The 24,933-nt window shown below is 43.0% G+C and overlaps 1 protein-coding gene across 2 annotated transcripts in view; it reads left to right on the top strand.

The window, feature by feature from the left end:
- DYM (dymeclin) overlaps window positions 1-24,933 on the top strand; it is a 1,389,654-nt gene that overhangs the window by 516,723 nt on the left and 847,998 nt on the right. For both annotated transcript variants that reach the window (XM_053701098.1, XM_053701099.1), the window contains exon 10: window positions 19,904-20,082. In XM_053701098.1, the coding sequence (XP_053557073.1) occupies window positions 19,904-20,082 (179 nt within the window). The remainder of the gene's footprint in view (window positions 1-19,903; window positions 20,083-24,933) is intronic.

Below are 24,933 nucleotides of genomic sequence, written 5' to 3'. Positions count from 1 at the left end.
AAAATGCACAAATCGTACTTATAGAACCTCATTTCAACATTGTACAGTGTATCTCTATCCCATCTGAATATTACTGTCTCATCTTGGTCTGTGTCTGTGGTTCATCTCTGAGCTTACCTGTCCTCCCTCTCCCTCAGCCCCTCTTCTCGACATACCTCCATCTAATCTCGCTTCTGCAGCTCCCTCCCCTATTTCATCAATTGCTCTATTGTTCTTCTCTAGTATCCAATAGTACCAGACCTTCTGGAATTGAGATTCCGTATCCTGCACCCATGCAGCAGACTCATACATCAGATATACTAACTGAATTCTAGCTAATACTTCCGCCCATGATGGGATTTCCATTTTCCAGTACTTAGCAATCACTATTCTAGTTGTGGTACATAGTATTCTAATAAATGTATTAATATGCTTGTTTAGTCTGGGAATGTGCTCATGTAGCAATGCCTGAGCGGGAGTGAGGCAGATCTGCTCACTTAATATTATTCTCAGGAGTGAGGATAGACTCTGCCATATCTTATTAACCTTAGGACATTCCCACCACATATGGAGGTAAGATCCTACCACCCCACATCCTCTGTAACAGAGTCTGGAGCCCTTTTTTCCCATATGAGCTGTTTGTGTCGGAGTCAAATACCATCTAAAAGATGTTTTTAAGATATTCTCTCTTAAGTCAGCACTGATAAGGCCTTTGCTGGCATGGTAAATCACCTCATTCCATCTATCTAATTCAAGCTCTTTGTCTATATCTGCTTCCCACTTTAGCACTAGTGAAGTTTTGGTGTCATTTCTAGTTTCTTGAACAGAGATATATAGTCTGGAGATAGCTCTCTTGGGTCTAGTGTTTGCCGTGCACAATTGTTCAAGAGCAGATTGTTTGCTAGGTGTCGAGTGTTTAGTCATATATGTATGTATAGCTGACGTTACCTGTAGATACAGAAACCAATGAAGTGTGAGGGGCTCAAGTGTCTGCTGAAGCTGAGTGAATGTCAGTAGTCTACCTTGGGAGTAAATGTCTGCTACTCTGTACAATCCCTTGTTCTCCCATTTTTTAATATAGTGTTTACAATCCTCGTTGAGGAGGTATTTTAAAGGCATTATCTTTGAACACGAAGGAAGGAGTTTTTCTATTTGTTGGAAAGATGGCCATTGCTGTCTAGAGATTAATGTAATCTTGTTTTGATAGCTATCATGTTTCTTAGACAGCTCTCTGCACCAGAGAATGCCATCTGGGGTCTCCTGTCCTACCAGCGCCGCCTCTAAGGCAGGCCATAGAACATCATCTTGTCTCCTGCTCAACACAGAGTCTTGGGCCAGTCTCGCTGCTTTATAGTAATCGAGCAAATTTGGGGCACCCACCCCCCCTAATTGCCTATGTCTGTTTAAAATATGGTGTGGGATTCTCGGGTGTTTGTTGTTTCGTAAGAATCTATGAATATCTCTTTGAAGATTAATTATGTCAGCAACATTGACCTTAATTGGGAGTACCCTAAACAAGTATAGAATTCTCGGTAGAATTGTCATTTTAACTGCGGACAGTCTCCCATACCAAGAAAAACCAAGTTTCTCCAACATAGGTGTGTCCGGTCCACGGCGTCATCCTTACTTGTGGGATATTCTCTTCCCCAACAGGAAATGGCAAAGAGCCCAGCAAAGCTGGTCACATGATCCCTCCTAGGCTCCGCCTACCCCAGTCATTCTCTTTGCCGTTGTACAGGCAACATCTCCACGGAGATGGCTTAGAGTTTTTTAGTGTTTAACTGTAGTTTTTATTATTCAATCAAGAGTTTGTTATTTTGAAATAGTGCTGGTATGTACTATTTACTCAGAAACAGAAAAGAGATGAAGATTTCTGTTTGTATGAGGAAAATGATTTTAGCAACCGTCACTAAAATCCATGGCTGTTCCACACAGGACTGTTGAGAGCAATTAACTTCAGTTGGGGGAACAGTGAGCAGTCTCTTGCTGCTTGAGGTATGACACATTCTAACAAGACGATGTAATGCTGGAAGCTGTCATTTTCCCTCTGGGATCCGGTAAGCCATGTTTATTACGATTGTAAATAAGGGCTTCAAAAAAGGGCTTATTAAGACTGTAGACTTTTTTTGGGCTAAATCGATTGATTATTAACACATATTTAGCCTTGAGGAATCATTTTATCTGGGTATTTTGATATAATAATATCGGCAGGCACTGTTTTAGACACCTTATTCTTTAGGGGCTTTCCCAAAGCATAGGCAGAGCCTCATTTTCGCGCCGGTGTTGCGCACTTGTTTTTGAGAGGCATGGCATGCAGTCGCATGTGAGAGGAGCTCTGATACTTAGAAAAGACTTTCTGAAGGCGTCATTTGGTATCGTATTCCCCTTGGGGCTTGGTTGGGTCTCAGCAAAGCAGATACCAGGGACTGTAAAGGGGTTAAAGTTCAAAACGGCTCCGGTTCCGTTATTTTAAGGGTTAAAGCTTCCAAATTTGGTGTGCAATACTTTTAAGGCTTTAAGACACTGTGGTGAAAATTTGGTGAATTTTGTACAATTCCTTCATGTTTTTTCGCATTTGCAGTAATAAAGTGTGTTCAGTTTAAAATTTAAAGTGACAGTAACGGTTTTATTTTAAAACGTTTTTTGTACTTGTTATCAAGTTTATGCCTGTTTAACATGTCTGAACTACCAGATAGACTGTGTTCTGAATGTGGGGAAGCCAGAATTCCTATTCATTTAAATAAATGTGATTTATGTGACAATGACAATGATGCCCAAGATGATTCCTCAAGTGAGGGGAGTAAGCATGGTACTGCATCATTCCCTCCTTCGTCTACACGAGTCTTGCCCACTCAGGAGGCCCCTAGTACATCTAGCGCGCCAATACTCCTTACTATGCAACAATTAACGGCTGTAATGGATAATTCTGTCAAAAACATTTTAGCCAAAATGAACACTTATCAGCGTAAGCGCGACTGCTCTGTTTTAGATACTGAAGAGCATGACGACGCTGATATTAATATTTCTGAAGGGCCCCTAACTCAGTCTGATGGGGCCAGGGAGGTTTTGTCTGAGGGAGAAATTACTGATTCAGGGAACATTTCTCAACAAGCTGAACCTGATGTGATTGCATTTAAATTTAAGTTGGAACATCTCCGCATTCTGCTTAAGGAGGTATTATCCACTCTGGATGATTGTGACAAGTTGGTCATCCCAGAGAAACTATGTAAAATGGACAAGTTCCTAGAGGTGCCGGGGCTCCCAGAAGCTTTTCCTATACCCAAGCGGGTGGCGGACATTGTTAATAAAGAATGGGAAAGGCCCGATATTCCTTTCGTCCCTCCCCCCATATTTAAAAAATTGTTTCCTATGGTCGACCCCAGAAAGGACTTATGGCAGACAGTCCCCAAGGTCGAGGGAGCGGTTTCCACTTTAAACAAACGCACCACTATACCCATAGAGGATAGTTGTGCTTTCAAAGATCCTATGGATAAAAAATTAGAAGGTTTGCTTAAAAAGATGTTTGTTCAGCAGGGTTTCCTTCTACAACCAATTTCATGCATTGTCCCTGTCGCTACAGCCGCATGTTTCTGGTTCGATGAGCTGATAAGGGCGGTTGACAGTGATTCTCCTCCTTATGAGGAGATTATGGACAGAATCAATGCTCTCAAATTGGCTAATTCTTTCACCCTAGACGCCACTTTGCAATTGGCTAGGTTAGCGGCTAAGAATTCTGGGTTTGCTATTGTGGCGCGCAGAGCGCTTTGGTTGAAATCTTGGTCGGCTGATGCGTCTTCCAAGAACAAGCTACTTAACATTCCTTTCAAGGGGAAAACGCTGTTTGGCCCTGACTTGAAAGAGATTATCTCGGATATCACTGGGGGTAAGGGCCACGCCCTTCCTCAGGATCGGCCTTTCAAGGCAAAAAATAAACCTAATTTTCGTCCCTTTCGTAGAAACGGACCAGCCCAAAGTGCTACGTCCTCTAAGCAAGAGGGTAATACTTCTCAAGCCAAGCCAGCTTGGAGACCAATGCAAGGCTGGAACAAGGGAAAGCAGGCCAAGAAACCTGCCACTGCTACCAAGACAGCATGAAATGTTGGCCCCCGATCCGGGACCGGATCTGGTGGGGGGCAGACTCTCTCTCTTCGCTCAGGCTTGGGCAAGAGATGTTCTGGATCCTTGGGCGCTAGAAATAGTCTCCCAAGGTTATCTTCTGGAATTCAAGGGACTTCCCCCAAGGGGGAGGTTCCACAGATCTCAAGATCTTAAACAAGTTTCTCAAGGTTCCATCGTTCAAGATGGAAACCATTCGAACTATTCTTCCTTCCATCCAGGAAGGTCAATTCATGACCACGGTGGATTTAAAGGATGCGTATCTACATATTCCTATCCACAAGGAACATCATCGGTTCCTGAGGTTCGCATTCCTGGACAAACATTACCAGTTCGTGGCGCTTCCTTTCGGATTAGCCACTGCTCCAAGGATCTTCACAAAGGTACTAGGGTCCCTTCTAGCTGTGCTAAGACCAAGGGGCATTGCTGTAGTACCTTACTTGGACGACATTCTGATTCAAGCGTCGTCCCTTCCTCAAGCAAAGGCTCACACGGACATTGTCCTGGCCTTTCTCAGATCTCACGGATGGAAAGTGAACGTGGAAAAGAGTTCTCTATCTCCGTCAACAAGGGTTCCCTTCTTGGGAACAATAATAGACTCCTTAGAAATGAGGATTTTTCTGACAGAGGCCAGAAAAACAAAACTTCTAGACTCTTGTCGGATACTTCATTCCGTTCCTCTTCCTTCCATAGCTCAGTGCATGGAAGTGATCGGGTTGATGGTAGCGGCAATGGACATAGTTCCTTTTGCACGCATTCATCTAAGACCATTACAACTGTGCATGCTCAGTCAGTGGAATGGGGACTATACAGACTTGTCTCCGAAGATACAAGTAAATCAGAGGACCAGAGACTCACTCCGTTGGTGGCTGTCCCTGGACAACCTGTCACGAGGGATGACATTCCGCAGACCAGAGTGGGTCATTGTCACGACCGACGCCAGTCTGATGGGCTGGGGCGCGGTCTGGGGATCCCTGAAAGCTCAGGGTCTTTGGTCTCGGGAAGAATCTCTTCTACCGATAAATATTCTGGAACTGTGAGCGATATTCAATGCTCTCAAGGCTTGGCCTCAGCTAGCGAGGGCCAAGTTCATACGGTTTCAATCAGACAACATGACAACTGTTGCGTACATCAACCATCAGGGGGGAACAAGGAGTTCCCTGGCGATGGAAGAAGTGACCAAAATCATTCTATGGGCGGAGTCTCACTCCTGCCACCTGTCTGCTATCCACATCCCAGGAGTGGAAAATTGGGAAGCGGATTTTCTGAGTCGTCAGACATTGCATCCGGGGGAGTGGGAACTCAATCCGGAAATCTTTGCCCAAGTCACTCAGCTGTGGGGCATTCCAGACATGGATCTGATGGCCTCTCGTCAGAACTTCAAAGTTCCTTGCTACGGGTCCAGATCCAGGGATCCCAAGGCGGCTCTAGTGGATGCACTAGTAGCACCTTGGACCTTCAAACTAGCTTATGTGTTCCCGCCGTTTCCTCTCATCCCCAGGCTGGTAGCCAGGATCAATCAGGAGAGGGCGTCGGTGATCTTGATAGCTCCTGCGTGGCCACGCAGGACTTGGTATGCAGATCTGGTGAATATGTCATCGGCTCCTCCTTGGAAGCTACCTTTGAGACGAGACCTTCTTGTTCAGGGTCCGTTCGAACATCCGAATCTGGTTTCACTCCAGCTGACTGCTTGGAGATTGAACGCTTGATCTTATCGAAGCGAGGATTCTCAGATTCTGTTATCGATACTCTTGTTCAGGCCAGAAAGCCTGTAACTAGAAAGATTTACCACAAAATTTGGAAAAAATATATCTGTTTGTGTGAATCTAAAGGATTCCCTTGGGACAAGGTTAAGATTCCTAGGATTCTATCCTTCCTTCAAGAAGGATTGGAAAAAGGATTATCTGCAAGTTCCCTGAAGGGACAGATTTCTGCCTTGTCTGTGTTACTTCACAAAAAGCTGGCCGCTGTGCCAGATGTTCAAGCCTTTGTTCAGGCTCTGGTTAGAATTAAGCCTGTTTACAAACCTTTGACTCCTCCTTGGAGTCTCAATTTAGTTCTTTCAGTTCTTCAGGGGGTTCCGTTTGAACCCTTGCATTCCGTTGATATTAAGTTATTATCTTGGAAAGTTTTGTTTTTAGTTGCAATTTCTTCTGCTAGAAGAGTTTCAGAATTATCTGCTCTGCAGTGTTCTCCTCCTTATCTGGTGTTCCATGCAGATAAGGTGGTTTTACGTACTAAACCTGGTTTTCTTCCAAAAGTTGTTTCTAACAAAAACATTAACCAGGAGATTATCGTACCTTCTCTGTGTCCGAAACCAGTTTCAAAGAAGGAACGTTTGTTGCACAATTTGGATGTTGTTCGCGCTCTAAAATTCTATTTAGATGCTACAAAGGATTTTAGACAAACATCTTCCTTGTTTGTTGTTTATTCCGGTAAAAGGAGAGGTCAAAAAGCAACTTCTACCTCTCTCTCTTTTTGGATTAAAAGCATCATCAGATTGGCTTACGAGACTGCCGGACGGCAGCCTCCCGAAAGAATCACAGCTCATTCCACTAGGGCTGTGGCTTCCACATGGGCCTTCAAGAACGAGGCTTCTGTTGATCAGATATGTAGGGCAGCGACTTGGTCTTCACTGCACACTTTTACCAAATTTTACAAGTTTGATACTTTTGCTTCTTCTGAGGCTATTTTTGGGAGAAAGGTTTTGCAAGCCGTGGTGCCTTCCATTTAGGTGACCTGATTTGCTCCCTCCCTTCATCCGTGTCCTAAAGCTTTGGTATTGGTTCCCACAAGTAAGGATGACGCCGTGGACCGGACACACCAATGTTGGAGAAAACAGAATTTATGTTTACCTGATAAATTACTTTCTCCAACGGTGTGTCCGGTCCACGGCCCGCCCTGGTTTTTTTTTTTTAATCAGGTCTGATAATTTTTTTTTCTTTAACTACAGTCACCACGGTACCATATGGTTTCTCCTATGCAAATATTCCTCCTTAACGTCGGTCGAATGACTGGGGTAGGCGGAGCCTAGGAGGGATCATGTGACCAGCTTTGCTGGGCTCTTTGCCATTTCCTGTTGGGGAAGAGAATATCCCACAAGTAAGGATGACGCCGTGGACCGGACACACCGTTGGAGAAAGTAATTTATCAGGTAAACATAAATTCTGTTTTTCCCCATTTCCCTAGGTCAGACCTAATTGTTTTTAGCATAGGAGTGTAGTTAGCCTCATACAGTTGTGAAGAGTGCGACATTAGTTTTATTCCTAAGTATTTTAAGCCTCCTGGGACCCATCTAAAATCAAAGTTTGCCTCAATCAATTTGATGGTATGTTTCGGAATGGATAGAGGGAGCGCTTCGCATTTATCCGCATTAATTTTGTAACCAGATATCTGAGAGAACAGATGTAAAGCTTGATATACATAAGGCAGCGATTGCAGGGGTTTTGAAATAGTGAGTAGTACGTCGTCCGCGAATAGAGTGATTTTGTGGTGTATTTTCCCTACCTCCAAGCCAGATATATCAGGGCAATTGCGTATATAGGCCGCTAACGGTTCAATACATATAGCAAAAATCAAAGGGGAAAGTGGGCATCCCTGTCTGGTTCCATTTAGTATGCGTATGTTTTTTGACTGATGTCCAATTGCCCTGACAAATGCTGTAGGTGACGAATATAGCCCTTTAATAGCTGTCAGGAAGTCCCCTTCAAACCCAAGCGTTGACAATAACGCCAGCATGTATTTCCAATCGACTCTATCGAATGCCTTCTCCGCATCCAGTGACAGGATCAGAGAAGGCACTCTCCTATCTCTTAGTATATCTATGACTGATATCATTCTATGAATGTTATCTGGGGCTTCTCTATCCTTAATAAATCCCACCTGATCAGGGTGTATTATTTTGGGTAAAATATGCTTTAGTCTATTGGCTAGGATTTTCGTTACTATCTTAATATCTTGGTTGATGAGGGAAATTGGCCTGTAACTGCTACACAATTTGGGATTCTTTCCCTGTTTTGGTATCACCACTATCTTAGCCCGAAGAAGATCCTCGGGTATCTTTTCTCCTTTCATGATATGGTTAGCAAACACCACAAGGTGTGGCACCAGAGCCTCACGAAACGCCTTATAGTATTCCCCCGGGAACCCATCGGGTCCCGGGGCCTTACCAGGTTTAAGATCTTTAACCGCCGCTATCACCTCTGCTCTCGTGACCCCTGCATTCAAGACAGTTCTATCCTCCTCAACTATTGGTGTCAGATTTGCTTTCTGTAAAAAGGAAGCAAAAGTGTCTTCTGTCTGAGGAGTGTGTTGTACCTTCATACCGTCATATAATTTACTGTAGAATTGGGCAAATGTATTAACAATTTCCTGGGGGTGTGTGGTTGTTTGACCAGTGGGTGTCTGGAGGCATGGTATGGAGAGGGATTGGTAACTATCTCTGAGCTTTTTTGCAAGATATTTGTCAGGCTTATTGGCAAAAATAAAATAATTTGTTTTCAATCTGTTTGCCGCTCTTATAGACTGCTCATTTAATATAGATTGCAAAGTTTGTCTTTTGCCAAGAAGCCTGTGTAACGTTTTTTTAGAGTTGTTTAATTTATGTGCCTGTTCTAGTGAAGCAATTTCGGTGTTTAACTGGTTAATTGTGTTTTCCTTCTTTTTTTTGTATAATGTTTTTTCTTTGATTAGGATACCCCTGACCACCGCTTTGTGTGCTGCCCAAGGCGTAATGGGGTTGTCGGTGGAGTCTACATTAATTTGCCAGTATTCTTTCAGGTCATTTAAGATTTTATCTTTAATAAGTGGACTTTTAGTGCAGAATGCATCATATGTCCATGTTTTTATTCTCTGTGGTTCCGAAAGATCCCCTAATGTCATTGATGTTAAGGAGTGATCTGACCAGACACATGGATGGATATCTAGAGAGTGTATGGCTGGTTGTAAAATCTGGCTGGTAAACACATAATCTATCTTGGAATAGCTGCCATGGGAAGAAGAATAGTAAGTCGTGCCCCCGTTATCCCCATTTAACATCTGCCAAGTGTCCTGTAATGAGTGTTGATCTAGTGTCCCCCTAATGTTTTTAGCTATTGTCTTCTGCCTCTGTTTCTTTTTAGATTGCTGTGTAGCTGTCAGCCTGGTCAAGGATTGGAGGTCAATGTTAAAATCTCCTGCCAAAATTATCCGTAGTCTGGACCAATTAGTTAGTAAGTTAGAGATTGTGGTAAAGAATTTGTCCTGCTGCTCGTTAGGGGCATAAATATTGCATAAGAGTACTTCTACCTTGTCGATTTGGCCAAATACCAGAAGATATCTCCCCTCTTTGTCAGAGATAGTCTCTTTATGTATAAATGGTATTGAGGTATGTATTAAAATGGAGACTCCTCTCTTTTTTGAATCCAATGCAGAGTGATACTGCCTGGAATAATCTCTTGCCCAGTATTTAGGAATAGTATCTTTCAGGAAGTGAGTCTCTTGTAAATAAATAATGTTGGCTCTTAATCTCCTATAATGTGACATGGCCGTTCTTCTTTTGATATCAGTGTTTAATCCTCTCGCATTATGCGAGATCAAAACTATCTTAGGCAGCACCATTACACCCGTCATACCAACACTGTGTGCTGTTCCTACCTTCAGTAGCAGGGATCCCATTCGGTTGTAAAGGCCATCTATTACCTCCTGTAAATATAAACATGTCAGACTCCCCCTTCTGTTCTATCGTGCTTAACTTCTCTTTCAGATCCCCACAGCTCTGTGACCTACTTGTGTTTGATGAGCATAGAACAACCGTACAACATTTTGTGCATTTGTATAATAAAAGTATAAGCAAGAACAAGAAAAACAAACATTTATAATAGTTAAACTTTTGAAAACACATTTAACAAAACCGTTACAAAGTAGGTGTACCGTACAATCCCAACATGAATTGCCTGCTTAACATACCTTCCAATGAGTGAATGATTCAAGTCTGACCCTTGAGTCTAAAACCAAATTAACCTTTCGTCTATCCGCGGTACCATCCGGGGAGGAAGGCACCGCAAATGTTACCATGGTGAGTAAAGATACTCTCACACATGCTAGTTACCTAATGTCTAAGCAGTTCAGGTTTTAGCTGTCTTCTTAGTTATCTTCTTCCATTTCGGTCTCTGGGGTTTCGCCTTTGATGTGGACATTTCCGGAGAATGAGATGATGACTCGATTGCCAAGTTACTGGGTAGCTCCAAGTCCAGAAACTTGCAGATATCTGGGATCTCTCCAGTAGTCTTGATAGTAGCCATTTTGCCATTCCTCATCACATGAAGTGCAAAGGGAAATCCCCATCTGTATGGTATATTGTTCTTCCTCAGGAGAAGAGTGAGAGGTCTCAGCGCATATCTTTTTTGCAGTGTCTTGATGCAGAGATCTTGGAAGAACTGGATGATGTTTCCTTTAAATTTGAAAGTGGGGTTCTGCCTCGCAGCCACTAGGATTTTTTCTCTGTCGGGAAATCGTAAAAACTTGATAATAACATCTCTTGGCGGTTGGTCCGTTTTGGGTTTCGCCTTGAGGGCTCTGTGTGCCCTCTCGATAGGGTATTCAGCATCTGTTGACTCACCTAATATGGCATGGAACAGCTGTTGAAGATAGCTATGAAGGTCTTCTGCGCCTATGTTTTCAGGACTCCCTTTGAGTCTAATGTTAGACCGCCTGCTCCTGTTCTCCAGATCTTCAATCTTTTCCTCTAGCTCCAATATTGTTTGGTTTTGGGAAGTAAGGGATTGTGTGACAGATGTAACCTCCTCCCCCATCTCCTCTGTAGCTGTTTCCAAGGAATCAACCCGATTTCCCAGCTCCAGTATCTCTGTTTTAATGTCCGTAAGACTGTTGGTGACTGTGGCTTGGAAGCTATCCATCTTCTCCCATAGTTTTTCAAAGTTAGAAGCTATGTCCTGTTTGGATACCAGTGTTTGCAGGTCTGCTTTAGTTGCAGGAATTAGTTCCTCAGACCCCTCCTCATTGTCAGATTCCATATCTTCCTCAGTTTCCGCCAACCCATGCTCTTGAGATTTAGGGACCTTGGAAGTTTTGAAAAAGGTATCTACCGATAAAGATTTCAGTCCTTTGTCACCTTTGGACCCTTTCCTTGTGGCCATGGTGGCTATTGCTGTAGTTCCACTACACTGCGCTAGTTATGGGTTGAAGATAAAGTTGTTTTAGCAGATAAGTTTAAGCTCCCACGCTACTCCCTTCCAAAGACCTTTTGCTGCCAGGACCTCTGCTAGTAGCTCCAAAATGGATTATAACATCTGTTAATTCGTTGTCTCCACTCACTCATTTAGGTTTACCATTTGTTTTCTTTTCAGTTCATTGCCATTCACATCTTTAGGTGCATTTTTGCAGATTTTGCCTCCATATCATAGAGGCAAGCAGGTGATGTTTGTGTTATAGACAATGTAGTAATAGTTCTTGGGCTAACTCAAGGCAATCATATCAGGCCGTTTCAGCACACCCTCCTGCAATCAGCTACTCCATAGCTGATGTCTCTCTCTCATACCCTTCCAATCACACAGAGGAGAGTTTATAATAGCTGTCTCTGGCAGAATAGAATAATAGGAGAACTCTCTCTACCCCAGGGAGAATGTCCCCACTGGACGAAGTCGGGCAGGGGATGTGGGATATGACCTGCTAACTGTTAGGCTAGCAGGAAATGGAGGGGAGAGAGAGCAAGCCAGCAGTAATAAAATATTTCAAAAAGCGCTCCTGTTTTTGTTTCAGCAGCACCAGCATAAGGCACTTTAGACACTGATCCCAATCTTCCCAGGAGAGTTGCAAATGACACCACCCAATTGTGAGATGTAGGTACACTGTAGATCTATGAAGTGCTCTTATATGTCTGGCTCAGTAGATAGTGCTAGGAAGTAATCTGTTTTCCCCTATTGCAGTCTCAGTTCAGTGATTGGTTAATATAGTGAATTTTATAGGTTGCAGTGTATTGCAATTAATACCCCCAGATGTGTATTAGGCCGGTTCTATAGCTATCTCATCTCTGCTTAAAGATAGAAGGCTGAAAAGACAGTCTTTATTAATAGCTGGTCTAGGCTTGTAATCCGGATCGTAGTTGGGGCTGTGAGGATTTACAGGTCAAGAATGAGGCTAACCAGCCTGGCAACAGAAATACCCCATAATAAGCAGAATCGATACCTGTATGAAGAGTCCCTCTATAACCAAAAGACTGGTACCGTCTCTTATCCGGCAAGCCTCCTGTGTCTTTCAGTCCAACCGGAGAGGAGTGGCTGCGAGTGCGGGTCTGGTAAGGAGGTGTATAGATAGTGCAGCTTCCGATGTCGGACGTCTCTCCCCTAAGTTATTCCTCTACTTAAGGCCGATGCAAGCGATCTCTCAACAAAATGGCGACTGTTCGCGCCAAAACTCTCCCTTCTCAAGTCTCCTTCTCTTTGGCGTGTGTGATCGCTAAGTGTCCCGGGAGGTATGAGAGAGCTAAGAAGCTACATACCAGGGTAAGCAATCCGGCGTTGTCCTCAAGAGTGTCGCAATAGACAACTAAGTCCTTCCGATCTACCAGTGCCTATAATGCTGGGTCTGCACCGGGCTGCAATCCCGTATCAAGGGCTACTTGACACTATATTAGAGCTTCAAAAGTTAATGAGCTGGTATAAATAAATGCCTGTCGGTTCTTCTGAACCCAAATTAATACTTTCTTAGTGTTATTTATAGATAAAGTGGAGTATTTGGTACGGAGCTCCCATTCAGTGCTGCCACTCTGCTCGGCAGTTAACTCCGCCCCCCCTTTTTTGTCTTTTTAAAGGGACATGAAACCCAAATTTTATCTTTCATGATTCAGATAGAACATACATTTTTAAACAACTTCACAATATTTATCAGTTTTGCTACGTTCTGTTGGTATCCTTTGTTGAAGGAGGTATGCTTTTCAAGATAGAATGCTAAGAGTATTAAGCTAATTAGATATCAATAAATTGAAAGTTGAATTGTATGCACTAGCTGAATCATTAATTAAAAATGTTGGGTTTCATATTTTCTTTTACAAGATATGACGAGTCCACGGATTTCATCCTTACTTATGGGATTACGCCTCCTGGTCAGCATGAGGAGGCAAAGAGCACCACAGCAGAGCTGTATATATAGCTCCTCCCTTCCCTCCCACTCCAGTCATTCTCTTTGCCTGTGTTAGTGATAGGAAGAGGTAAAGTGAGGTGTTAGTTTAGATTCTTCAATCAAGAACTTTTTTTATTTTAAAATGGTGCCAGTGAGTACTATTTTTCTCAGGGAGAAATCGTCAGTCTATAACTTCCCAATAGGAGTGGGGACCCTTCCATCATCCGAATCTAGTTTCTCTGCAGCTGACTGAGTTCTCTGATTCGGTCATTGATACCTTGATTCAGGCACGTAAGCTTGTTACCAGAAAGATTTACCATAAGATATGGCGTAAATATCTTTATTGGTGCGAATCCAAGGGCTACTCATGGAGTAGGGTTAGGATTCCCAGGATTTTATCTTTTCTCAAAGAAGGATTGGAGAAATGGTTATCAGCAAGTTGTCTATTTTGCTACACAAGCGTCTGGCAGATGTTCCAGACGTTCAATCTTTTTGTCAGGCTCTGACTAGAATCAAGCCTGTGTTTAGACCAATTGCTTCACCTTGGAGTTTGAATTTAGTTCTTAATGTTCTTCAAGGGGTTCCGTTTGAACCCATGCATTCCATAGATATTAAGTTGTTAGTTTGAATTTAGTTCTTAATGTTCTTCAAGGGGTTCCGTTTGAACCCATGCATTCCATAGATATTAAGTTGTTATCTTGGAGAGTTTTTTATTTTTTGTTGCTATTTCTTCTGCTCGCAGAGTTTCTGAGCTTTCAGCTTTACAATGTGATTCTCCTTATCTTATTTTCCATTCTGATAATGTGGTGTTACGTACCAAACCTGGTTTCCTTCCTAAGGTTGTTTCTAATAAGAATATTAATCAGGAAATTGTTGTTCCTTCCTTGTGTCCTAATCCTTCTTCTAAGAAGGAGCGTCTGTTACATAACTTGGTCCATGCCCTGAAGTTTTACTTGCAGGCGACTAAAGAATTTTGTTAATCATCTTAATTTTTTGTTGTTTTTTTCTGGAAAACGTAGGGGCCAGAAAGTTACGGCTACCTCTTTCTTTTTGGCTGAAGAGTATCATCCGTTTTGCATATGAGACTACTGGACAGCAGCCTCCTGAAAGAATTACGGCTCATTCTACTAGGGCTGTGGCTTCCTCATGGGCATTTAAAAACGATGCTTCTGTTGAACAGATTTGCAAGGCTGCAACTTGGTCGTCTCTTCACACTTTTTCCAAATTTTACAAATTTGATACTTTTGCCTCGTCAGAGGCTGTTTTTGGGAGAAAGGTTCTTCAAGCAGTGGTGCCTTCCATTTAGGTTCCTGTCTTGTCCCACCCTTTCATCCGTGTCCTATAGCTTTGGTATTGTATCCCATAAGTAAGGATGAAATCCGTGGACTCGTCATATCTTGTAAAAGAAAAGGAAATTTATGCTTACCTGATAAATTTGTTTTTTTTTACGATATGACGAGTCCACGGCCCACCCTGTCATTTCTAAGACAGGTATTTATTTTTGTTAAACTTTAGTCACCTCTGCACCTTTGGCTTTTCCTTTCTCTTCCTAACTTCGGTCGAATGACTGGAGTGGGAGGGAAGGGAGGAGCTATTTATACAGGATGGCGGAGAACACCCCGTAGCTTACTTGAGCCGAAAGTTGTTGCCCCGGACATCCCCAAGCCGATCCGTTGGGATCAGACTGTGTATGCCGGCTTGGTTCTGGGGGAGCATTGTGGCAAACCTAGCCACTTCTGGACTATAACGTAAGAAAGGTTGTCTGTGACAGACCCTTCGGTCAGGACTGAAAGTGTTAACTTTATTTTCTAACCACAAGTGGCTGGCTCCAGCTACAATCTAATTAATGCTTAGCATTCTATTGTTTGATCACCCCCAGAGAGAAACGCCTAAGTGATAAGGAGAGTCAAGAGTGTCCTGTGGTTGAAGTGTTTAAGTAATATAATCCTATTGTATCATGTCAAGGACGCTTCTCCCTTTTATCTAATGTACAACATTCTTTCCACCCCCATCTGGGGGGGGGGGGGGTCAAAAACCTGTATAAATCTGTATGCTGCCTTCAAATAAAGTGTTATTCTGTTTAAAACCTGAAAACTGGCTGGGTTGTGAACTGCTGATTCCCTATGCAGGACATTGTTCCCTGGTGTTAACCCTTGGTATCCGGTTGGTACCGTTACAATTGGTGGCAAGCGACGGAATGAACCTTATCGCCCAGAAGAGCAACTACACAAGCCAGTAACCTCAGGAAGAGGGGGATTACTACAATACTGACTAAGATGGAAGGAGTACCAGGGACCGAAGTGAATGGAGATGGATTATTCTAAGCTAAAGAGACAAACGTAAAAGGAACTGCTAGAAGCCAGGGGAAAGATAGGCAGCTTCAAACCCAAGGCTATATTAATTGCTGAGCTGATGGAGGGAGACAGAGCTCGCAGCGCTACGCCTCCAGCAGCCATGGAGGAGACCCTATACCAGAGGGAAATGAGGACCAGGCTGGAATTTTTACCCCAACCTGTACCACGGGATATGCTATCCGTGGTAATGGCAGATGTGCAGGAGTACGTGATGGCACACAGTCCGCGGAATGCATCCTCCCGAGCAGAATCCATTTTGGACGCACTCAGCAACCCAGTAAGACCCAAAATCCCATACCATGCATTTAAAATGTTTTGTGAGGAGAAGGATGAGATTGATGGGTATTTACAGGATTTTGAGAGACTGTGCGAGTTACATGATTTGGAGCAGTCCGTATGGGTGCCGGTGCTAGCAGGCAAGCTAGCCGGTAGGGCAGCGGAAGCGTATCGCGCTGTACCCAGGGAGGACAGCAAGGATTACGCTAAAGTGAAGAGAGCGATCTTGGAAAGATATGCCATTACCTCAGAGGCATACCGGCGCAAGTTTAGAGGCCTGCGCAAGCCAGAAAGAGATTCCCATGCAGAGTGGGCCCACAAGCTGGATCAAGCATCTCAGGGGTGGATACAGGCCAGCCAAGCTACCACCATGGAAGAATTGCGACAACTGATGCTGTTGGAGCAATTCTTTAACGGCTTGTCCCCAGAAGCCCAAGAATGGGTGAGAGATCGAAAACCCCTCACCTTAACCGAAGCAGCCAGATTAGCAGACCAGCATTTTGATGCCAGGAGGCACCATGGACTACAGCCTAACAACGGACGGGCTAATATACAATGCCACACCTGCAAGCAGTGGGGACATATGGCACGTGAGTGCACCCAAAATCGGAGCAGACAAGCTTGGAACCAGGTCAGACAGAACCTGGCCCCAAGGGCGGCTGCTCACCATTACCAAACGGAGCCAGCCGCTCATGAGGTGTTGAGCACCCAAGCCGAGGAACCCCTGGGAATTCTGCATGAGGTGATGTCGGTCCAGGGACTTCGGGATTCGGGAGCTACTTTAACCCTGATAGCTCCCCATTTGGTGCCGGATACAGCACCCACTGGCGGATCCGTGGCAGTACGAGGGGCAGGGGGAGCAGTATACCGATTGCCCACTGCTAGAGTGGAGTACAGACCCCCAGTCACCCCAGCAGCTGCCAGTTACCAACCCCCGGCGCACCGCTATACCACACGGCCTCCGGCCACGAACTACCCTCAGAGAGCCCGGTTCAATTCGCGGGGCTACTCACAACCTATTCGGTGCTTTGGATGTAAGCAACTAGGGCACAAAAGACCAGAGTGTCCCCTAAATGCAGCGAATCAAGCACAGTCCTGGAGAAGACCCGCTGGCGGAATCCCACATAATCCTCAGCCTGTGGCCCGCTACGTAGAGGCGCCAGAATGCTGGGGCAGCCTACATGAAGCAGACCCCGTGCAAGCTGCCCACCGGAATAACCGGCAACGGGTTAAAGTGAATGGGAAGGAGGTCAGTTGTCTACGGGATACTGGTGCTACCATGACCTTGCTTCAAGAGAACTTGGTGCCTGAGAAACAGCACACTGGAGACACTGTGGCTGTGAGGGTAGCAGGGGGCACTGTGTTCCGCCTACCTGTTGCCAGGGTACATTTGGATTGGGGAGTGGGCGCTAGACTTGTGAATGTGGGGGTCAAGAAGGACTTACCTGCTGATGTTCTCCTTGGAAATGACTTGGCCCCCCTTGTTTCTGCCTATGCTCCCATGGATCCCGCTAATGTTAACCCTGTGACTACCCAAGCCCAGTCCCTCCGGGAAGAGACGCTTCCATGTTTGGGGTGGGGGCAGTACTGAGCCAAGTTGGAGCAGATGGCGGAGAACACCCCGTAGCTTACTTGAGCCGAAAGTTGTTGCCCCGGACATCCCCAAGCCGATCCGTTGGGATCAGACTGTGTATGCCGGCTTGGTTCTGGGGGAGCATTGTGGCAAACCTAGCCACTTCTGGACTATAACGTAAGAAAGGTTGTCTGTGACAGACCCTTCGGTCAGGACTGAAAGTGTTAACTTTATTTTCTAACCACAAGTGGCTGGCTCCAGCTACAATCTAATTAATGCTTAGCATTCTATTGTTTGATCACCCCCAGAGAGAAACGCCTAAGTGATAAGGAGAGTCAAGAGTGTCCTGTGGTTGAAGTGTTTAAGTAATATAATCCTATTGTATCATGTCAAGGGCGCTTCTCCCTTTTATCTAATGTACAACATTCTTTCCACCCCCATCTGGGGGGGGGGGGGGTCAAAAACCTGTATAAATCTGTATGCTGCCTTCAAATAAAGTGTTATTCTGTTTAAAACCTGAAAACTGGCTGGGTTGTGAACTGCTGATTCCCTATGCAGGACATTGTTCCCTGGTGTTAACCCTTGGTATCCGGTTGGTACCGTTACAATTTTTGTTAAACTTTAGTCACCTCTGCACCTTTGGCTTTTCCTTTCTCTTCCTAACTTCGGTCGAATGACTGGAGTGGGAGGGAAGGGAGGAGCTATTTATACAGCTCTGCTGTGGTGCTCTTTGCCTCCTCCTGCTGACCAGGAGGCGTAATCCCATAAGTAAGGATGAAATCCGTGGACTCGTCATATCATAAAAGAAACAAATTTATCAGGTAAGCATAAATTTCCTTTCTTTAAATATGTGCATTATAAAGTAGAACCCACACCAAACATCATGCTAATGAAAATATTGTACTCTAAAACAAGAGTCAGTAGGCTCATTACAGTGTTGTTCTCAGCTCTCTTGGTTAAAGGGATAGGAAAGTCAATAAAAAAATTGCATGATTCAGATAGTGTGGTGTCATTTTTAAGACACTTTCAAATTCACTTCTATTGTCAAATGCACTTTGTTCTCGTTTTATCACCTGTTGAAAAAGAATCTGCACATATCCTACACTAGTGGGAGCTAGGTGCTGATTGGTGCCTGCGTGCAGTTGTCTCCTGTAATTGGCTAACTTTATGTGTTTAGCTAGCTCTCAGTAGTGCAATTCTGCTCCTTCAGCAAATTATACATAGAGAATGAAGCAAATTTGATAATAGACGTAATTTGGGGTTTGACGCCCCTTTAATATGATTTTACCATACCTCTTTCACGTGTGTGTCTTGAGCAGTATATGGCAGTGTTTGCAACAATGTATCTTTTTTTAAGTGCTCAAGAGGTGATTTACTGAACAAAGGATACCAAGAGAATGAAATCAATTTGATAATGGAAGTAAAATGGAAAGTTTTTAAAACTGCATGTTGTATCTGACTCAAGGCAATATTATTAGTTTGACCTTGTTGCTAGAGATCTAGGACATTTCTGGTTTTGGTTTTTGCTTAATGTACATTTTACAGGTAAAAAAGTGTACTAGGGAGCGCTCCCACCTGGAGCTAAAGTGCTAATAGACAAATGTTCTATCTAATCCTAAAATCCAATGTAGAAAATAAACCGCAATGGCTAAGGGCTAAAAAGAACAATGTTATAATAACAGAATGGTGCTGGTTACAAATATATAAATAATTTCTTTTACAAATAATAAGGTCGACCTTAAGACACAGTAAATAACAATGATATATATGAAAATAAAATATAAAAACCGATAAAAACAAATGCACTCTCTATTTACATAAGAGGACATTGTCCTTTGGCCTCCACCCTACTTTTCCAAAGGATTCGCTTGTGGAACTTTACATTCGTTTGTTTGGAAAATATACACTGTGCTATTGAATTGATTATGTCCTTTTATTCTCTCTATTTATAGAGAGTGTATTTGTTTTTATCGGTTTTTATTTTTTATTTTTCATATATATCATTGTTATTTACTGTGTCTTAAGGTCGACCTTATTATTTGTAAAATAAATTATTTACTAAATTATTTATATATTTGTAACCAGCACCATTCTGTTATTATATTATTGTTCTTTTTAGCCCTTAGCCATTGCGGTTTATTTTCTACATTGGATTTTAGGATTAGATAGAACATTTGTCTATTAGCACTTTAGCTCCAGGTGGGAGCGCTCCCTAGTACCCTTTTTTATCTGTATAGTTGCTCTTTGGGGATTTGTGCGATCCCTTTAACTAGTTGGAGTGTGTGCTATTCCACATCAGGCGCTGGTCACTTGTTTGTTTTTTAATGTACATTTTAAACATAAAATCTGGCCATCCCCGCACAGAAATCAGTGAAATCAATACTGCTCTGCTTTTGTTGTTGCTTTTTTTTTACCTTTTAACTTAAATATCACACACAATATGTTTATATAAAGACATATTAGCTAATGTTTTTGTCTTCTATTTCAGACAGTTCTTTGCAGCCTGCTCCAAATGTCCACTCATTCCAGATAAATTTCAACAGCTTGTATACGGCCCTGTGCGAGCAGCAGAAGTCTGATCAGGCAACTCTGCTGCTTTATACATTATTGCACCAGAATAATAATGTGAAAACGTATGTGCTGGCGCGGACCGACATAGAGAACCTTGTAAGTATCTAAACTCTGTGAATAATATTAATCATTTATTATGAAGAAGACGTGCAAACGTGTGTATGTACTGTATATGTATAACTCTGGCACTCTCTTGCAAGCACACTGCTAATTAAAAGCAAAATGGAAGAGTTAGTTACAGCATTTGGCCAAATGGTTTAAAGGGATTGAAAAGGGAAAATTAAACATACATGATTCAGATAGAGCACTTTTATATTCACTTCAATTTTTAAATGTGCTTTGTTCTCTTGTTATAGCTTACGCACATATCCTACATTAGTGGGAGCTGGCTTTTGCTCATTTTGTCTCTGGTGATTGGCTATCTGAATGGCTTGCTGCCTGTAGTGCACTGCTGTTCCTTCAGCAAAGGATAACACGAGAATGAAGCAAATTTGATAATAGAAGTAAATATGAAAGTTGTTTATAATTGTATGTTCTATTTAAATCATGAAATAAAATGTTGGGGTTTTCTATCCCTTTAAGCCCAGAATCATGTCAAGGTCACTTCCTCCCCTAGTCCCTACCTACAGCCACTCAATGCAATGCTTTCAATCAAATTGAGATACAGACCAGGGTGAAACAGCCTTTAGTAATTACTTATGTAACACACATACAAAACACGGAAATGGAATCCCAAAGTGGATCAGGTACCCATCCCATTTACCTGCATAGCTTTGGTACTCACCAGCACTTACAGACATTTGTACGGCTCCCAGCAACCAGACAGTTAAGTCTAACCCCAAACATGATGCAAAGCCCATAGGGAAAATAATGAAACAAAAATACTGGTTTTACTGACAAACTGGCTAATATTGAAGCCATTTTGTTTACTTTATGCTCTGCAATTTCTTACTCATCTGGGACTAGTGAAAATTTCAGTTATATCTGTGACTAGCGGAAATTTTATATATATATATATATATATATATATATATATATATATATATATATATATATATATATCCTATAATATTAAAGGCCATGTGTGTTTGTCCGAAGCTGTTATGCGCAGTAGAGACTGTGGGAGGACAAACACACCTGGCCTTCAACAGAGTCTCAGACTGACCTGGCACCTGGGGCCAACCAGGTGTGAGGGGGGCGTGCCGTGGGCAGGGCTTGGCCGGGTGTGGCGTGGGTCGTGCGGGCGTGAGCTCAAAAGAGGGGAGATAGAGCAAAAGAGTGGGAGAGAGACCTCAAAAGAGAGAGGGGGAAGGAAAGCAAAAAAAGGGGAGAGAGAGAGCAAAAAAGGGGAGATAGACAGCAAAACAGAGGGGGGAGAAAGGGGAGAGAGCGAGCAAAAGAGAGGGGAGCGAGAGCAAAAGAGAGGGCAGAAAGCACAAAAAAGGGGAGAGAGCGCAAAAGAGAGGGGGAGAGAGAGAGGAAAACAGAGGGGGGATAGAGAGCATAAGAGGGGGGAGAGGGAGAGAGCTCAAAAGAGAGGGGGGAGAGCACAAAAGAGGGGAGAGAGAGCATGGAAAAGAGAGGGGGAGGGTAGAGAGAGCAAAAGAGAGGGGAGAGAGAGCAAGAGAGAGGGGTAGGGAGAGAGCAAAAGAGAGGGGAGAGAGAGAGCAAAAGAGAGGGGAGAGAGAGAGCAAAAGAGAGGGGAGAGCGAGCCCAAAAGAGAGCGGGGGCGGAGAGGGTTGGAAAGAGACAGCAAAAAGAGAGGGGGGAGAGAGAGAGAGAGAGAGAGAGCAATAGAGGGTGGAGAGAGGGAGCAAAAGAGGGTGGAGAGAGAGAGCAAAAGAGGGTGGAGAGAGAGAGAGCAAATTCGCTATTGAGTGTGGCACACTATGGGGATGATTGCTTTTCCCATGGAGTATGGTATTTCCCGAGATTGGTTTACAATTGATAGTTGTCACTATTCTGTTGCTTTATCAGCTTTTAATACTAGATCTAGGTAAGGTATACTTCTTTGTTAGTTTTAAATCTGAATTTGAGATCCCATGGATTCATATTGAGAGATCGCACAAATTCCTCCAGCCCACTTTCACTTCCTTTCCAAATAAAGAGAAAATCATTGATGAATCTATTTATTTCACTAGCAAATATATTATCATCTCCAAAAATGTGTATAATCTCCCACCATCCCATTGTTAGATTTGCATATGCTGGAGCAAATTTTGCCCCCATGGCAGTTCCTCTAATTTGGAGATAATATATATTAGCAAACCTGAAGTAATTATGGGAAAGGAGGAAATGTGCGACCCTCAGTGTGAAATGAATGAATTCAACAGTGTAATTTGTATCTCTCAGCAGAAAAAACTTTATAGCACCAAGTCCCATTTGATGTGGGATTGATGCGTATAAAGACACAACATCTACTGTAGCCCAGCTATAGTGTTGTTCCCATTTAAAATTGTCTAAAATCTGTAGAAGATGTTTTGTATCTCACAAATAACTGAATAAATTGGGAACAAGTGGTTGTAAAAGGCTATCAAGCCAGTTTGACAATGGTTCACAGAGGGTGCCAATGCCTGAAACAATAGGACTCCTTTTGATGTCAGTTAAGGATTTGTGAACTTTTGGGAGTATATGGAATATGGGTATTATCGGTTCTTCGATAAGTAAATAATCATAGGTACTTTTGATCCAAATGATTAAGTTCTAAGCCATCATCCACAAGGGACTTAAATTCCATCCTGAATATTGATGTGGGGTCTCCTGAAAGGACCCTATAATCATCCTGATTATTTAATTGCCGTAATATTTCTCTCTTGTATGATTGCCTATCCCAAACCACTATATTCCCTCCCTTTTCTGCAGTCTTTATTACTAGCTGTTCATTATTCTTTAAAGTTTCCAATGCCAATTTTTCCTGTTTGGATAAATTGCAAGGGATGTCACTGGGTTTGTTTGACAATTTAACCAAATCAGCTTCAATTCTTTTCTGAAATTTGAGGAGAATATCTCCCCTTGTCTGAACCAGATAAAAGACTGATTTGGGTTTGAAACACCCATGACAATTGATCTCTTGCTCTTTTGAGCCACTTTCCAAACCTAAGCTCAGCAGGTTTTGAACATCCTGTAATTCAGAAAAATCCATAGATAGATTATCAATCTGCCTTTTGATTATGCTAGGTGAGCTGACTATAGAAGGTTCTGTGTCGACACTCTCACTGCTCTCAAAATATTTTTTCAATGTTAAGCCCTAAATCAATTTATTGACATCAATTAAAGTTTGAAATAAATTGAACCGATTAGTTGGAACAAATCCCATACCATATACTAAAACTTTTATCTCATGTACATTGAGAGGGTAATCGGTTAAATTTATGACATTGTTTGTAATTGATTTATCTATTGATATTTGTTGTGTCTCAACCCTTGTCTCAGATGGTATCATGGTTGGTTTGTTCTTCCTCTTGATGTGCCTCTCCCCCCTCTCTTCCTCTTCCTTCTGAGTGGTTCACTGGGGGAGCTTGAAAAACCTGTTCTAACTCACTGAGATTACTGTTCTGTTCATTATGAACTATCTTTTTATTGACTTGTGGATTTTCTGTATATTCCCTCCTGGGATCTGTTCAGAATATTTGGCATTTAGCTGAAATGTGACTCCCTTTGGAATTGGGTCTCTTATAGGTTTTCGGATTGACTTGGGAGGCATATCCTGATTGGTAGAATCTAATAGGGGTGTTGAAAATAATCGCCACCACGATGCATCGCGATGCAACCCTCAACAATGCTGCATCGATGCATTGAAGAGGCTGAATCGATTCACGCAGCATCACGTGTCCCCACCAAATGCCCGGTGGGCCGGGCTGGCCTCAGGGCCAGATTAGCGCAGAGGTTATTGTTTTTTTCATCAGGTAGTGGTAGGGTGGAATATTGTGGTACTACTACTATTACTGATTGTGCAAAGTTCTGGAAGTGGCCGCGGGCCCTAGGCTACAAACCCCCTGCGAGTCAGCGCTATCTGGGAATCTGATTTATGGAACAGCTCCAGCCTTTACGCTGCTTCCTAGCAACTTGCAAGCCACAGTGCGTAGCAACACTGGCCCCGGTAAGTGCGGCAGCTTGATTTGCAATGCCTATATACATATATATATTATATATCTTCATTGGCAATCAAGCTGCTGCACTCACTAGGGCTGGGCAGGTGTTGCTACGCACTGTGGCTTTCAAGTTGCTAGGAAGCAGAGATGGGGCAGCTGTTCCACAGTCCTCACAGTGATATCATCAGCAGCAGACTAATAGCGCATCAATAAGATAACTTGCGCTCATGCTGAGAGTGACATCAGCAGTGCAGGACAATAATATCCAGTGAGACGCAACAAGAAGGAACAGCATGAAGTGTGTTGGGATCCTGGCTTTATTTTGTGTAGTAACTATCTGCTCAGTACGGTAAGTGCTGAAAGTAAACTGTTCTGTACAAGGGGCTGGAGTAAGTTTTGTGGCAGCTAAGGGGAGGAGGGGTAAGTTGTGTAATACCCAATGAGGGAGATAGTGAACTTGTGTGAGTGTGATCTCATACATGTATCTGGTAGTTGTGTGAATGTCCTTTCACTCATTGTGTATCGTGCAGTTGTGTGAGTGCTCTCTCACCCATATGTATACGTCTATACTTATGCATTAATTTATTAACCCCTCACCTTCCAGCTGCAATACATTACTCTGAGCCAAAGATAAAAACTTGTATACATGCACCAAGCATCACTATATAATACACCATAATGTACCCCTTACCACCTGAATCCCCTACCAAACTTAATATTAAACCTCTCACAACACTAACTTTACCATCCCCCACTAAGATAATCCATTATACCACTACCACCAGCCTTGCAAACTGCTGAAAGCACTAACTGAATTAGTTATTAGACAACTTTATTACTTTGTCAGTGTTTTAAT

The sequence above is a fragment of the Bombina bombina genome, chromosome 2 (genome assembly GCF_027579735.1).
Source record: "Bombina bombina isolate aBomBom1 chromosome 2, aBomBom1.pri, whole genome shotgun sequence".
NCBI classification, from domain to species: Eukaryota; Metazoa; Chordata; class Amphibia; order Anura; family Bombinatoridae; genus Bombina; species Bombina bombina.
This window is presented reverse-complemented; position numbering and strand designations above follow the sequence as displayed.